Source organism: Dinoponera quadriceps, unplaced genomic scaffold (genome assembly GCF_001313825.1).
Source record: "Dinoponera quadriceps isolate SergipeBrazil2010 unplaced genomic scaffold, ASM131382v1 scaffold1153, whole genome shotgun sequence".
Lineage (NCBI taxonomy): Eukaryota > Metazoa > Arthropoda > Insecta > Hymenoptera > Formicidae > Dinoponera > Dinoponera quadriceps.
This window is the reverse complement of record NW_014555324.1, coordinates 143,998-161,908: the sequence shown is the minus strand read 5'-3', so window position 1 is coordinate 161,908 and position 17,911 is coordinate 143,998. Positions and strand designations below refer to the sequence as shown.

Here is a 17,911-nt window from a genome sequence, read left to right as displayed (position 1 = left end):
TATATATATATATATATATATATACTACAGTCATTGCCAGCCAATTTGGACCACGACGAATTCTCGCGCCGGATTTAGACGCAGAACTCTACCTATCTATCTATCTATCTATCTATCTATCTATCTCTTATACATTTGTTGTGTGTGCCGTAAACATATTTTTGGGCATGTTTTACGAATAGATGCTTCCCTGGACTACATTGTTGATTTGGTCGACTATTTGTTGTTTCCTTATTTCTCTTTCATGGTTTACATTTTTATACTCATGCGTGCCTCCGTGTCTTACTTTCTCTGTTTTGTCTCTTCTGTTTGGGTTGAACCATTTTTTTTTTTCGCATCGGATTGGCTTTTTTCAAAATTTACTTTGGTCTCGTTTCCGTCGTGTATGCTCGTGCGGAGTCGCGGGTCGACAAAGTAGAGTGTGGCCGCAAAAATTGATTAAGCGCAGTTATGATTTCCGTTGATCCTACCACCTCCTCCGATGCCTGGGACCTCGCAGTCACAGTCAGGGCATACTCCGAAAGTATGCTGTATGTACATACCGTTTCTTCGGTTTTCACTCCTTCTTGGTTGTTTGTCAGTTAGTCCGTATCACTGCGATTCACTTCTTGGTTCGTCGCCAGAGAGAAGACACGCCATATATTCATCCAGTATATATCAACCATCGACATACGTTTCGTGAATGCCGTAATTAATTTTTGGGCATGTTTCGTCAGTTGCTTACCTTGCGTTAGGTTTACAACGTGTAATCACGTTTTTTCCTGCGTTCTTCCGTTTTCACGTTCTTTTTTCCTTCTTCTTCTTGTTTTTCTTTTGTACTTTCTCTCTTTTCTCTCTTCGAGAGCGTAGTGGTGTTCTCGTAGTATCTTTTTTGTCGGCGAGATCTTTTTTTGTGCGCCGTTCGAAGGCAAGTTGAGTAACGACTTAGATTGGAGTTGATGACATAGTTAGAGCATCTTTGATTGCTGGAGTCACCGTCTCGTGTCACATCGGGCGGTAGTAGTGATTACAAACCTTTACCCCTCCAATTAAGATCGAGCGTGCAAGAGCATCCGCTGATTGCCTCGCGTCGCTACACGATGACTCTCGCGACGATCGATATGTTCACGTATCGACTGGCGAGGAATCCTTTTTTTCTTTTTACGGAAAGGAAAGAGAAAGGGATCCACAAAACTCGAAATGAAAACGAAGATTTTCTACATCCTTCTGGCGAGTGAGCTGACACTAAAAGTTAACCGCCTTCGATGTGATTTTATCGTCACGGAACAATATTTCGTTCGGAATTTTATCAGTATTACTCTCCCTTTAAAAATAACTTAATATTGTCGTAAGGCGGATTTTCTTTCCGTCTACTGTATCCTAACATCTGATTAAACTTGGATAACCACGTTAAATAAATACCGTTTTGGAGCATTAAAAAATATATTTTTTAAAATAAATAAATATATTTTTATAAAAATATTCCTTGGAGATGAAATCATACCGGAACCGATTAACGATACGCTCACGTACACACTAGTGATCACAACATCCACACATGTACACTCGCATACAGACACATTTGCATCGACACCGCGCACTAATGGTTCAGGGACAGTTGTGCACTGAGTGGGGGTAAAAGGTCTACGTCTTCTAATTCTGCCCTTCCTATCGTAACCCCGATACACGCGTCACTTTGTGCGATAAACTTTTACTTAAACATATCCGCTTCTTGCCCACATACCTAAGGTAGTTGTACAACACGTGCGTGCACAACACTCACAGACTCACCCACGTGCAAACCTTCGGACTAAGGGTCACGCTTATCAGCTGTACGACTGTACTAACCAATATAACACCATTATGTACGCGTATAACGCTACTCGACACGAATACAATACCGTCCGTTAGACGTCGTTCGCGGATAATGAGCAATTAAAATCACCGCGCGAGCATCATTTGTCACGGGCACGGGCTACGCCATTGTTCCGTCGATAATCTGGGGATTTTCCCGAATTGACATTCGGCTTCGATAGCCTCGATAACGAGCAAATCGGAATTAATCAGTGCGTCTGTACGTGGCGACGCGCGCTAGTTTATTTCGCGCATCGCGATCGTGTATGGAGATTAACGAGCGATGGATTAAATTCTGCAGAAAAGTGGATATTTTATTTATAAACATAGAACGGGGACCGATATCGATAATGGCATTACGAGAGCTCGTTTTTGGGTTGGCTTGTACACTGAGTAACGTGCGTAATAATGCTTGCTCTGAACCGAGAGTAAAGCAGTGCTTCTTGAAGAAGACGAATTCTTCTTTGAGACGATTATCGATCGTAGCAATTGATGATGAATGATTTTTCACGCAATTTTATCCGAAATACGCGAAAATATAGAGACTGCGAGTAGGTACGAGAGAAAAAGTCGGGATAACAAAAATCTGTAAAAAAATATTTATTTCGGACAGCGAAATTTGACCAGAAGTTTGTTTATCCGAACAATATTTGTACAAACACACACAGATTTTCAAAAACGTAGAATATTTATGTTGGAATTTGTATGTTAACGATCGGCCGTTTCCAGCTAGACCACGTGACTATCTAACAAAATGAACGGAACAAAAAAAAACACCGATCTTGTCCGGTGCAACTAAGCAAGGATAAACGCACGTGTCATTTCGTCATATACGATTCATAACGACATTTCGGCGCTGTTTGTAATTTATCTCTCGAAGATGAGGCAATAAATGACAGTATTGTTCGGATCTTTTGTGCGATAATAGCACGAAATTTGATCGACGAGTCGCGTCGTCATACAGATGAGAATATTAATCGCGCGTTTCAGAGCTGCATCGATTTTGTCAATATTAATATGCACTATACTATAACGGACGTTCTAAACGAATTTTAAATGAGTGTAGGGGCAGCTTCGCGATTTTTGTAAAAATTATCTGCCGATCGAAATAAACTCGTTACGAAGTGTTCAATATTGCCGATATGAAAGCGCGAACTATCAAGCGTTATTTATTCGATACACGATATATATGGCGTCCTAGATTTGCCCCGTCTTTCCTTTTTAATGACAAATTCTTTGATGATATCGCCGTCGACTTTTCCTCGACGGAAATTTAATTAGGAGCCATTACTGCTCCGTATTTTTAAATACTTAACATTAAATATCTCTCGGTAATTGAACTCTAAATTAAATCTTTATTAAAGCAAAGGTCACCGGATTCATTAAAGTATAAAAGAAATTCCGTCAATTAATTGTGATTCATAAATACATTTTCACCCGATTATTTGATTTTATCTTTAATTCCGTAATATTTAAGATCGGTTGAGCGTATAACATCAGATATGAATAATTAAAAAATTAATGCATTATAATATAAACAATGAGAAAGTATAATCGAAAATGTTGGGAATAAGAGATTTTTTCGCATAATCTGCACATATACGTTGAACAGCAAGTATTCACGTTTGCAGTTAAGTTTCGTTACAGATGCATATTGAAATACAATATCCTCGAGGTCGTCGCACGCGACATGAAAACGACGCGCTTTTTCCGCATATCGCCCGATCGTTATTTTTTTTATATTCCGTTAAGCTGCGACAAAGTACCCTTTGCGATTTTTAATGGTCAAAAATGTCCGTGTGTCAATTTTACTGTACATCCCGTACGATATATCGCGTTATTCCTCGTCACCGCCGCCAATCGCAGGGTTCCATGTACACGACTCGATGCACATTGCTCTCGGTGTCCCCGTGGATTTTTGCACGCCAAATATAAAAAAAACCGTATTCCCGGCTATGCGCGATAGTAAACGGATTACTCGCGGTACTTACGTCGGTAATATTTTATCGGTCACGGACATGTGGACAGAGTCGCTATGAGTGCCAGATGCACGAATCGAAGCGAACATGTTTAATACTAGAAAAACATGTTTCTTTTTATCACAGCTCTTTTACATGTATTTTCAAAAATGATTTTCGGTATATTGAAAGTAACAAAAGAATTTATGTAAAGATCAGAAGCACTTAATTGGTCGAATTATACCCTTTTAACGTCAAATAATGCGTAAAGATATTGAGATAAATATGGTTCATAAATTAGACTGCCGCTCTCTGTTACATCTCGTAACGGAGTAGATGGTATCGCTCGAGTTTTATGTTAGACTGGAGAAATACGACTGATAAAAAAAAATGCTATCGGGATTAATCGTAAAATATGTCGAGCCCCGTCGGTTTTATGCCTTCTTTAGAAAAAGAACGTATTTCACGCAAAATCCTGCCGTCTATGGGGGAAAATATCGTTCTCAGCGCAATTTGGACGTGCTCGCGCATGATTAAAGTCGCTTCGACAACGTGTTCGCAGAAGAATATTTCTTTTATGCTCCTCAAACACATAAAGATTTTCGCACTGATACAGAGATGTAATTTCCAATAATTCGAATGTGCGAAGTCGTTCGAAGCGCGCTCGAGGGTGACGTCTCGCGCTCGCGAGGCGCACGTGACTTAAGATCCGAATGGCCTTTTAAGAACCCCCGGGAAATGATACTTTAATGCTGAAACTCGTTTTCCGTTCGAAGCGAAGCGGAGGGAGCGGAAAGGATAGCGTGTATCTCGCGATATCTCGCTCCGGGCGAACTTAACGCGGCAACGTTTAAAATGTAACACGGCGCGGCTTAAATGATTGAACCCTGAGAAGAGCATGAGCACTTAACGGGTCCTTGCGTATTCACAAACGAGCCCGTTTCGCTTACGGCTCTACCGAGACGATGCCCGAAGATTGAATCTTTCGCGGATCTCATTAAGTGTGATGTACAATGGCTAAGACATCTCCCACATTTAACGTCTGAAATCCGGGGGTTAAATCTACACGAAGATAGTGTGCACGCGCGCGTGCGGGTTTAACGACGCGCGTTTGATTTAATTTTACACGAGTTAACTATCTACCTAATTTCATTTCCGTGGGATTTACGTCGCGCTTAAGTGTCGGATACTCTGAAGCACTCGAGGAAAATATGTTTCATTAAGCAACCAAAATGGGAAAGACGCGTATCGGTCTTACGTATCGAGATAAAATATGAATTTGCAAACTCACATGCGTATTTGATAAATTCAGGACTACTCGAAGCGTCGATATTAATTTCACGCTCGAGAGAAACACGGATCTTGATTTATTGGCAATATGTGTAGTGATTTATTGCAAGGATGGTGGGTAGAGACGAATGTCACGATAGAACTATTAGCAGGATTATATTTTGCTAAAGAAAAGCAAATTGACGGTCCCTACGATCGATCGAACGTCGCCGTTGTCACTAAATATAACGTGAAGATATAGATTTCTAATATTCTTTTCTTATTTTAGTACTTCTGCTATATACGTTTTATACTTGCAATATCCTTTCTTCTAGAAGTAATGATTCGGAGACTGACATTTATATTGACGTTTTGATATTGCCTGTACATTCGCATGTAATAAAAGAGGCAGTCTGAAAGAGAGTTAACTTCCATCCACCTTTTACGAACAGCCATTGTATAACGCGCTCTGCGAGATTCTATGCGTACAAACGAGATTATCTAGAAAAGGTGAGAATTGCTTTTATATAAGCATTGTAATAGGAGGATAATGCACTCTAAATTCGATGATTGCTCACCTTTAATTCTTCTTAATTAGAAATTTAATTATGCAACTATTTAATATCAAAGATTCAACAATTCGGAAAAGTCGAAAACGCGGAAAGACGAGACAATTTAATCTTTCAATTAATTCCCGGCAAGTCTTATTCTAACTGGATCTTCGCTCAATTAGAAATTTAAGTATCGTAATATTTCAGATTGGAGATTAAAAAGCTAGAATAGAAACATATAAAATAATCTCTAATGTAATTTTCGCAGTGAAAAAGTCATTTCGTGGAATTCATCCAACAATTCATTTCTCTACCTTATTACGACCTTTGCTGGAATATTTTTATGTAGAGAATATTTTAGAACCGATTTTAATTTTAATAACAGTTTTACGAATTTAGAGTTCACGTTCTATTGGGAAAATTTCGCAGAGAAAGTCATCATATATACATATGTGATAACCTTGTAATATTCTTGATACCTATTAATATTTTTTATATTGAATACTTAACTAATTAAATCTTAAATTAAAAATCTGAAGAAGAGAAATCCGTTTCAACCTAAATAGCCTACGATATTATTATTAACATTTTTATATAATTTGACAGCATCTTTCAGCCGGTTCACTCATTTCTCATATCTCTGAAATTCGTCTTTGTCAAGAACTTGTCATTCTCAAGAACTGCGATAATCTTGTATTCCGGTCAGAAAAAAAAATAAAAACGCTCAAAGAATCGACCACGAAAATTACGGTCGACGGTTCAGTCGATGTCCTGTGTAGGACGTCAACGTCGTGCCCGTGTTCGAAATGACAAACGGCGCTGTCAATTTCGGCTGCGTACCCTTTGAACCGGGGAGGAATCCCTCTCGGGAGACAGCGGGATCCTTCCAGATCGATGGACGTTTCGCGAACATCTAACGGATGACAGGACGGTTGTGTACGTACTACAGCCGTGTATACACACGATATATATCGTTCATACGTGACGCGACAAGGGAAAGCACGTACCACACGCATACCACATACCTCACACACGTACACATGACACGCGCAACTATCACACGTCTATACGCGCGCGAGCGCACGTGCATAGACATGAAACACGATCGGACAGCAGACGATCGAACACGCATGTAATAGAGCCGTGCGGTTCGTTCGATCGATGAGCCGAGCCCGTATCTACGGACGATTATATTGAATCAGACTGTTATATATATATGTTTACGGGAATTAATTAGGAGGAAGCCCTTGAAGAACTACGGATCCCCCCGTAAAAATTAATTAATTAAATTACAACGAACTGAAAGGAATTGAAACCACTGTAAATTTGGTCATTTACATAACACTACCGTAGATTAATTCAAAAATTTCCGCTACAAACTGGTTCATCGATATTTACGAGATAAAAGTGGGACTATAAACAAATGATTCTGTACCTCCAACTTAATCGTTGACATACACATGTGAAGAAATGTAATTGATATTGACAAACGAATTACAAGGGTATTATTTAAGAATTAAAAATGTTAAAAAATTCAAGGGTACTTCTGATATTGCAAAGATTAGAAATTTGCAATTTGGATTGAATCCGAAATGGATCCCAATCAATTTTATGTAATCCGAATACTCATATTCCTACTGCGGATTTATGCATTTCGGGAAGATAATCGCTCAAGTTATTATCTACTAATTTATTTAAATCGAATTAAAGCCCAAGCTATAATGCGCTGTTGAAATAATTAATTTCGAAGACGCTCCGTGGAATCGCAAATTAGTAAATGAAGGCTAATTGTAGTTAATGAATTCCGCATAACTTTTGCTACGCCGAAACGCGATAATCGCCTCAGCAAGATTTTGATGGCAGAAGTTTACTTTGCATCTTTTAGCCGGTTATTCAATTATAAGTATAAATTAATGCCCGATATTGGATAGGTACCGATGGAAATATTTTCAATAAAATCATCAAATTTCAAAGTGCACGCAATTACTAAAACATTTGCGCGTTGTTTGTAGGTCACATTTATTAATTAGCAGCTCGTTTTCTATAATGTAATCCATCAAAAGAATTTAACAAACTGTTTAAAAAAGCTGCATCGAGAGGGGCATTGAACGACAGCATTGAAAGAAGCAATAACGCTTTGACGGAAAATTGCAAGAAATTTATTTTGCTTCGTGTACCTTTCAATAATTATACGTGTATGCGCTATCCAATTTTCTTTTAATTAAAATTCACCGTTCGCGAAGTACCGCGGGGAACATACGCCAATTTTAACTCAATTCCGTTATAATTGACGTTGCCTTCCAATTTTGTCCAACATGTCTATGACGCTAGCATTTACAACACGCGCGTTTTATATTTCACATTCAACGTGTATTTATCACAAACCAATTATGATGCATCTAATGAAAATATTTCGCAAACTACGTAACAATAACGCTGCGTCAAATGATATCGCTAAATTCTTTCATTTCGTCAGATAATACTTCCGCGCAGACTTCTATCTTCCTTTTTTCCCGACACGCTGATATAGGTTTTAGCATTTCAAACTTGTTCGCAGCAGATCTGCCGTGGCATTTAAATCGCTATGGAAGAACTTTACGAGAATTTTACGAGTGAACTAACTACATTACCGATTTTAAGCTCTCCACCAACAGCCCGTTTCCCGTAAGCATTAGCAGTGTAATGTAAGTGTCTCATGCCACGGCGGTGTAATGTTCCGAAATAGCCGTACTAAAATGTTAATCTTATCGGGCACATAACTTTAACTTGCAAATCGGCCATCTACTTGAACTTTCAACAATTTAACATACTTACGCTTTTTGCAAGCTAAAACAGATTAATATAGTCTCGAGGATGTAACGAGGAGAATTGCGCTTCGAGAACACATCCGTTTATTATCACCATGTACGGTGATACGGTGTTACAGGACTATATATACTTGAGCGGCTCGAAAAACACTTTATGTTAGAGTTTTTCTGTTGGCTACATTATTGACTTTGAGAGATGTTCCTTTAAGGAATATGATTTCTCATATCTCTATTTACTTATTAATTATATGAAGTTTATTACAAAACTATAAAAAGTTATGCAACATGCTCAAAAGGACATTTTCATAAAGTCAGTAATACGGTCAGTAAAAAAATTTAAACATTGATGCTTTTCCAGCTATTCAGGTACATATAGCCCGCCCCTTGATAAACTCCGCGCGGACCAACGTTAATTGCGACTAAAGCATTTCGCAGTCGCCGTCTGTTCGCGTGTAAATTAGCCCCGTTGTCCGTGAATACGGCTGTCGAACTATATCAGTCCGCTCGGCGCACTCTCTTCCAGGCTTAATAAAATTCCTAACGTTCGTTAGCGAACAACAACACACCGGCGAATAACAGTCTGATCGACTAATCATTCACTCGCGAGCTCGACTCCGCGCTCGAACAAAGCCCAGCGCGCCTAATACACACCGCACAAACACACAGCCAAGGCGTAACACTTCTGCAACCGCGAATTAACAGCGGTAACCACCGGGGATATTTGATCCACGCGAGCGAAAGGGAATGTAGCTAGAGCAGCAAATATGTGCCTTTTGACTGCGTGAATTTTGCCTAGGGTTGCGGTCGCTCTTCGAAAAGAGCTCGTTCTGTTAACGCGTGCGGATATGTACGACTCTGTACACGCGCAAATATATATATATATACATGTGTGTGTGAGTGTGTGTGTGAGCGCACCGAGTAAAGAAACGGAAGGGGAAAATAAAGGAACGGGCGACGACGGGAAGCAAAGACGTGCGGCGCATTAGGTATAAAACCACCACCATCACTGATCGCTATACGCGTAATCAGCATAATTTCGGCGGCTTGCAATCTCCGACGCGGATTGAAACGTACTCTCATGCTGATCCGACGTATTTTATGTATCGCAATAAGAAGTGAAAATCGATATCATGAAATCCCGGTATGTTACGAGGAAGCGAGTTAACTCAGATAGTTTTGAGTGAGCTAAGTTTGACATGCGGACTTTTATATTGCCTACCCAGCTATGTGTATCATTTAGTTTCGCGGGTTGACTCACTTTCACGTAACAAACACCAGCCGGGAATCCGCAATCGCCGAAATTGTGCCGGTTTCAATTTCTGCAATGGCGGTCAGGGATGATCGCGTCGAAAAGACGCGGTCGTGACGGCGACTGCCGCTCTCTATGCCGCATCCAGTGTATAGGGATCAGTGAGATTGTGTTGTTGAATCATTTATTACCTCCTCGTTTTACATACGTTAACACGCCCCAGTGAAGGAATCTCTCTTTTTTCCGTGACGACGATCGGACCCGTTTAAATCGTTTAATTGTCTGTCACTTCTCTGATCGCGTACGCATACGCGCGCGCGCGTGTGTGTGAACGCGTACGCGACGCATCGCATGACGATCTTTTATTTCAAGACATTTTTCTTCTCGTTATATTGACAGTAACGATAGTCCGTTTTCGGTATGCATATATACGGGATGCCTCAGAACGGCCGCCATTCCTTCTTTGTCTGTGGATTTATAAATGCATCAAATATTCGACTTTTACGACGTTTCCTCTCGAAGTAGAATTTCTTGATAATCAATTACAGGGAATTGAAGTTAAATCAGAATTTAAAATTTAAGGACCGAACGAACGACATGAGATATGAGATGCATATATATTTCTACCGAGATAAAATTACGCTGTTATTGGCTAATTCGAATCGTTTTTTTTGTTCACGAGACTGTTAAGCAATATTTTTCTATTATAAATAATTAAATTATATAAAAAATCTCATCTTCTCATCTAACGATAAATAATCTAACGATAAATACGTGTGCGGGCCACGGTATTTATCGAAAAAGGAAGCGCGCCTAGTCGCGGGTATCCTGTATATCCGTATCTTGAGGCTGGAACAATATCGTTTTGTGACTCGAGAAGAGCAGGTCGAGCCGTTACATAGCCGAGTATGTAACAACTGTCCTTCTATTCTGCAGCCACGTAAGAATATCGTTTGTTCCATCTTCAAAGTATCGAATATGTATACGCGACTTTCTCTTTCTCTCTCTCTCTCTCTCTCTTTCTTTCTTTCTCTCTCTTTCCTCCTCTCTTCCACCTTAGAAGATTTCCGTTCTCGTTTCTGTTTTTCCGTTTTCCGTTTCCGTTTCGTTAAATCGTTCTCGGCGCTCCGGGGCAGCCGGTACGCGCCTTTGTAATACGTGTCTTTGTGTGTGTCGACAGCTCTGGAATCGAAAATAATCCGACGGTCTTTTACCACTTAATGCCCGGTTCTACGGCGCAGACCAACAAGTTTCATACGTTTTACCTTCAGCAACGTGCCGAACAGTCGGTGACTTGGGCCGACATTAAGGTTAACCATCCATTGGACTACGAAAGCATAAAGGAATATAATCTCACTATACGAGTGGAGGTACGTTTACGCGGATGATTTTGGCGCAATTAAATTATCTTTTTATGAAAGAAAATACTGATATCTCGTTCTGGTGTCGCCGTGTAATCTTTGTTTTTAATAATAAAATGTTTACATCTTAATAATAGTAAAACTTTATGAAATTATCATGACGATATTTTTTTCACGTCGGCCATAAAATTCGAACTTTTGTTTGTACGCGCCTTTAGCGCTAAATATAAAATCAACATGTGTGAGATTTAAAAAGTATGAAAACACGTAACGTTAAATGCAGCATTACCTGCGTTCTGTATAACGAGGACGAAGACACGCGACATCAAGAAATCGACATCACGTAATGTTCAAGCTTTCGTAACCATGCGATCAATTTTATTTCTTTAGAATAATGGAGCTCAACAGCTGGCCTCCGAAGCAACCGTGTATATTATGCTGGAGGATGTTAACGACGAGATACCACTGTTCACTGAACGAGAACAGGAGACCGTACTCGAGGGTGAACCAGTGGGTAGCAAAGTCACCCAGGTGAATGCCATCGACAAGGACGGAACATTCCCCAATAATCAGGTAAATCGATGTCGCGTGTCATTGTAATAAAATGAATTTACGTGACTCGGGGGATACATGACGATAGCAGTAAAATAATTGCCGATATCGACCGGTTAATTATGGGGTAGTAATGTGAAGGTATGTTCTACATAGATAGTGCTCCCCAGACGCTACATTTCACACATTTCATTTCTTATTTGAAACCTAAATTCGAAGATAATTCTCTGACTTGATTTTGATTTACACGTGGGTTACGCGCTTTTGTCGCTACGTACGCTACGTAAAAGCACTACGAAAAGCAAAATATAATTGTCATTAAGTACTTTAAAACAATTATTCGTCGCGTGTCCGTTGTCGACTTTTTTCGTTCGTAGCGTTTTTGTCATTTCCTTCTTATGTAAAATCTACCAATTTAAATGAATTAGATTTTGTGTCAATAAAGAAAGCAGTAAACCTATATAATATATAAAATGTTTGATTTTATAATTATATAGCATTCATGTTTTTTTATCAATTCCAAACAATTTGAAAATAAACTTGCAAACATGTATTAAGATATTAAACGTATTAAAATGAAACAGATAAATGTGCGATATGTTTCTCTCTCGTGCTCTGTCTTTGTCACATATTATTAAATCAGATAATATTAAATAATCATAATATTAAATAATCATAATATTAAATAATCATTATTTTGTGCTTCATTATAAAATATAATTACATTAAATAGTATGGAAATAAAAGAAATGATAATATCAAAAGCAGAGTATAAAAATAATCCGCATGTGCGGAGTTGAATAATCAAATGGAAATTTTTATTATGTATTCCGATATTATATCACCAGAATATTTGATTTTTCTTGTCATTTCTTTTACCAGTGCGATTTACAGCTACGCAATAACTAATGATACACTTAGCGAGTGTTGAAATTATATGCTCACCATTTCGCACTGAAAGATCTTACTGACGTCCAAACTAAATCCGCCAAAACTGCCCTGCCGCATCCCGAGCAGCATTCATCTGCGTTCCTCTACATCCAGAACTCCGTATGATTTAATTTCTGTATTGTGTCACGTCGATGATCCCGCGTACGAAGGTTTCGTTTCTTTTTTTTTTAACAAAGATTACTTTGCGATATATACGCAAAGATTGTTCAGTAGTAGCTGCGATGATGAATGCCATGATATTTTTGCAAAGATCACTTGCAAATGTTCCATGAAATTCATCAATGAAATGTTTTTACGTATTTAATCTAAATAACGGTGTCGGTAATTCTCTAAAGAATCGCAATGCGAATACAAGTACGAAAAATCGAAAGGTATAAAAAATCACACCGCATTCGCCAAATTTATCACCGATATACTCGAGCAAAATGTAATCGACTACCGTGTATGTAATCGACCACTGTGGATATTGTAAATATTTATACATCACTTTGGCGAACGTACTGGCGACGCGAATATTCGTACAAAAACCGAAAATAAAAAAAAATTGTGGCGATCGCAAAATCTATTAACCCGTAAACGGGTCAAATAATCGCTGGTACCGCGAAATTTCTATCTTTGTCAAACATAAACACGGTTTATTTTTTTATTTATTTTTTTATGAAGAATCACCACCTGCCTGCTAGCATACTACATTGCGCGTGACGTTCTATATGTAAAATTGAAAAGTAAAAACTGCAATCGCGAAGTAAACACGTTCATGAGTAAAAACTGAGTTATTATACACGTGAAATTATCACATTGAACTTAACGAAATACGTATTTTTAGTTTGCAAAATATAATAGTCACGTGAATATGCGTATAAAAATGTAACAAAATAAAGACGTTTGCAAAATATACTAACGCAACTTTCGCAAGCGAGGACGCGATTTTGACACACGATATACTTCGCGATGCACTTTAAGCGTCAAATTTTCATTCGACGATATCCCAAAATTTATGATAGGAAATAGAACCATCGAGCATGGTGGTGGCATAAATCAGTATTAATGAATTGTATATTTTCAAGAGTAATGCGCTTTATGAGTAATAGCAAAACAGCGAAAGACACAAAACGTTTCTCCAGAAAAATTTTGGTTCTGATATAAGAGATTATGCAAAAGTAATTATTTAAATAAAGTAGTCACAATGAATACTGTTTCTATATAGAATGTAATAATAGCAGATTTTATAATGTAGTAATTGCGTGTTTAATTTAGAGATCATTTGTTTTCAAAAAAAGAACACGATTTATACTACCATATTTTGTGCTTAATGATTTCTATTCATATACATGCAAAATTTGACATATAGAAATTTACGGACTACGTAAATCGCACTGTTTTCAAAAATTAGCGAAATTTGAAACATTTCGAAAACAAAACCATTACCTATTTTCCATCTAATTTTTACTTATCGAATCTGCATATCAGGGCCACATCCAAATCTAGAACAGAAAAAATATTTTCCGATTAGACCGCAAGATTCGACTTAACAAACAAATGTGCAGATACCAGTTAGCTCTTTGCGATCGTGCTTTCAATCATTCTAAAAGCTCTATCTTGCTTTTCAAATGCAAAAGGCTGACTCTCAAATAGAATGAAATAGAATAGAATAGAAAAGAAATATAACGAGTCTATGAACGTACATTCAGGCCGACCCTGCTCGGCCCGAACCGGATCCTCCGGTGCCGTATTTACGTCCATTAGAACCGCAACCCTGCTATACTGCCTCTGTTGTGCGATCGCAAGTTCCTGAACCTGAAAGAAAAAAAATAATTCTCCTAATTAGTCCCAGTGGTCGAAAGATCGCTCGGAATTAATGAGACTTGATAAAAATAATCGAAAGTGCATTTTATTTTTGCATACACTTAATAAATCTTGAGTGTAATGAAAACCATTTAAATTTCATGAGGTTCCTATTACTCACTCTCGGCAAAATAATAGCGTCGCGTTTCGATGAGAAATAAACTTTATATTCCACAAATAAATTTTCGAATACTTTTTTCAGTCATACAAGCATACACAATTCACATACAAGAATCAGTGGTTCAATGAGTTACCTTATTGCTCAACGTGCATTACATTTAATAAATACTGCATCCTCATTATAATCAATATCATTAATATTAGTAGCATTATCATATAATGAAATATTTATCATAATTATTTGATATACGTTCAGATAGCACAGTTATCGTGTTCTTATGCGTAATACAGCTACTATCAGATGAATGCAAAGCTTTTTACGCAGTTACATCGCATACTCCCGCACATGAAATAAAACGACAATTAATAAAAAGTCCAAAGAAAATGAGTTCGCTTGTAACGAAAGATCAACGAGTATACGCGTCGTTTCCGAGGTATATAACGGTTTCCCCGATCCTTTACCGCAGAGATCCGATTTCGAGTGGATCAATTGCAGGAGAATTGCATCGGAGCCGCACAAAAGAACCAAAGAATACACTCGTATTGCGCTATAGCGGAACACTTGAGCGGGACTTAAGGGAGCTCAGTCGTCAAAGTCCTGATTGAGGTTGAAGGCAGGGGGCAGTCGGGAATTGGGGAATAAAGGCGAGATACGGGGCGATTCGAGTGTACACTGTACAGCTATAAGTTAGACCGTCGCGCGCGCGTCGAAACTTTAATGATTTCACGTAGCAGGCGGAACTGTATTCCGGCCGTTGGGAATACTGTAAATTCCGTAACGGTGTAACGCAATTCCAATGATCGCGTTTGAGTGGCGTTGAATTTATCACGTATGATCGCATTAACGGATACGCGCTAGCTTGCGCGGGTGTGTACTCGTATCGGGTGTTTAATCGCATGATTATCATTCGTTTCGCGCTGAAACCGGGTTGCTACGCTACGGTACGCGTTTTGTAACTCCGATGCGACTGCGATTATAACGGGCACGGACGCGCTGAATATTAAGATATTAGCTCGTCGTTTCCGGGAAAAACGAACCGGTACTATCGCGGATGGTGATTCGAGCTTCAGCTGAAATTAGATCAATTTGTTCTCTCGATTTGAAAGTGTAATGGCCGATGCGGCTTACCTTGCAATTTCCAAGTTTTGATGAAACGGACTTTTCGACTTTTTTTTAGAGCGGATGCGTTCGCCAGCATTTGCGTTTTCATTCTCCTGCGCTTGTGTTACTCCTCCGCTTCTTTCCGTCCGTAGATTATACCGCTGGTTCTTGCGAAACGCTATCAGTCGCCCCTATTAATCATTCGACATTTCTTTCTTAGACGTGTAATTTTTCACTGAGGAATGATTAAATGCTCTTTTCATAAAATCAAGAATTAATAGTCGATTGGCTACATAAAATTACATATTTCAAGAATGATAACTTTACAAATCTCTTTCGTTCACTAATTTTTTTCAATAATTCAAAACTTGATTTTGCTTTGAATGCATGATCAAACATTAAAATAGAAAAGTTATATTTTATTCTAGAATTTTGTCAACCCTTTTCACAGTTTTTCAAATATGGAATTTGGAAAATCGCACAGGGTCAATATGGTCAATATGGTCCTGTTTGCGGTGTAAGCGATTTTTCGAAAGTGCAGTCAAAGGGTTAAAGAATGTATATTTTATGAAACAATTAAACGCGCGCAAGTCTTTATCTCGCCTTGAGAGAAGCGGAAAAATGGAAAGCTGCGGAGTAGAAAAAGTTAGTATGCACTTTGCTGCTACAAGGTAAATTCATCTCCTCTTCGTTAAACAAAAATAAGACCGTTCTTAAGCGAGGAGCTTCGTAAAAATGGCACACACAGCTACTTGGAAAAAAAAAAACTCAACTCAGCATGGCAAACGTGAAAGCGGAGCGGCCGTGAAATATCGCGAAATTTCCACTGGAAATTTGCCGATTAGGTAACGCGAACTGTACGTGCGACTGTAAATCTTGTCGATTACAGAGAGAGAGAGAGAGAGAGAGAGAACACGCGGAGTCCTTCGCGTGCACGAAAGATTTGTCAAATATGCACATCCCATTTGCAAGTGCGAGAGCGATGCGCAACTGTAGAATGTGTTGCGGAAGGGAAATACACGCAACGTCGAGATACAAAAGGGACACGAGCGATGTGGACGACCGATCCGACATGTAGTCGAGCATTCGCGTTGTAATCGCGTTGCTGCAAACTCGATATTGTCTTCTTTTTAGCCCGTCCTGTCTCTATGTGCCCGCTGGATTGGTGATCGTGAAGCGAATTGGTCCGAAAATAGGATTTTTCTACAAACGAATAACTGAAAGTCGTAAAAAATATCAATTAATAGTGCAGCCAATAAAATATGACAGTAGATTATGGTAATGTCGAGTAACGCGAGTACTTCTGGCCATGTTTACATAACCTCAATTTGACCTTGGAGCAAAATCCACAGAATTTAAGGTTTTTTGCGTCAAAATTTTGCATGAATCACGAAAGCAAATGGCGCAATAAATATATATGCATTAATTGTAAAAAATATGTATAGGACCACGTGAAATATGTATGTTTATATAGAAAATATATGTGACAGCATATAACACACAAGTATATGAGAAAATCCTACGCGATGTACTTTAATTATCGTTGCATAAACAACGTAACAAGAACATGTGTTGCTTCCGACTTAATCGAATTTTTTCATTATGCCTTACGTACCTCAATCAAAGGTCACAAAGGCAAGTAGAGCAGCACGAAAGAAAGACAGTTCGTCACACTGTGCTGTATCCTTGCCTCACGGGTTTACAATTACGTTATCGTACTATTATATACTGTTTCATTACGATGGAATTGGAAGGTACCAAAGGTGAAGTCGTGTTGCTCGTAGTTAGTCGCCGTTGCGTCTTCCAGTGCGGAATTATTCAAAACGGTTGAGTTACGGTAATTCTCCGGAGCGCCGTCTGCCAGCGCCACCGTCGCGACCGGCGCTGTTACTCGTTACGACCGGCGTTTTCATGTATTTGGCGCTCTTTTACGCATAGGCGCTCGAAATAAGTGGCGAAATCAGTGGTGAATATCCGTGTTCAAATATTTTAACGCTATTATTAATATACTGTTTCACATATATATTATATTAATGTAGTTTTATAATAATTCGATATATTGTATAAGAGTAAAGTAAATATTTAGGAGTTGAGCTGCTTGTATATTTATGCATATATTTAAGATGCGTTCTCTCTCTCTCTCTTTCTCTCTCTCTCTCTGTGTATCTATTTTTACTTTAGAAAGGAAGTAGTTACGAATAATAATTGCACTTCGTAATGCCAGAATTATCAGATTAAAAATGTTTTAAACATATGATCGCGCATTGTATTCAAATTACTTCGAGTAACTAGCAAATAAGTATATTTCGTCTC

General features: G+C 38.6%; 1 protein-coding gene and 1 long non-coding RNA gene across 2 annotated transcripts in view; one reads left to right on the top strand and one right to left on the bottom strand.

The window, feature by feature from the left end:
- LOC106743837 (neural-cadherin-like) overlaps positions 1 to 17,911 on the top strand; it is a 156,296-nt gene that overhangs the window by 9,062 nt on the left and 129,323 nt on the right. The window contains exons 3-4 of the mRNA XM_014618053.1: positions 10,848 to 11,037; positions 11,419 to 11,601. Of these exons, the coding sequence (XP_014473539.1) occupies positions 10,848 to 11,037; positions 11,419 to 11,601 (373 nt within the window). The remainder of the gene's footprint in view (positions 1 to 10,847; positions 11,038 to 11,418; positions 11,602 to 17,911) is intronic.
- LOC106743840 lies at positions 13,838 to 17,429 on the bottom strand. Its single transcript, XR_001374400.1, has 4 exons — positions 17,214 to 17,429; positions 15,626 to 15,789; positions 14,217 to 14,328; positions 13,838 to 14,015 (listed from the first exon to the last, which is right to left on the bottom strand). It is a non-coding gene; the product is annotated as an uncharacterized LOC106743840 (long non-coding RNA).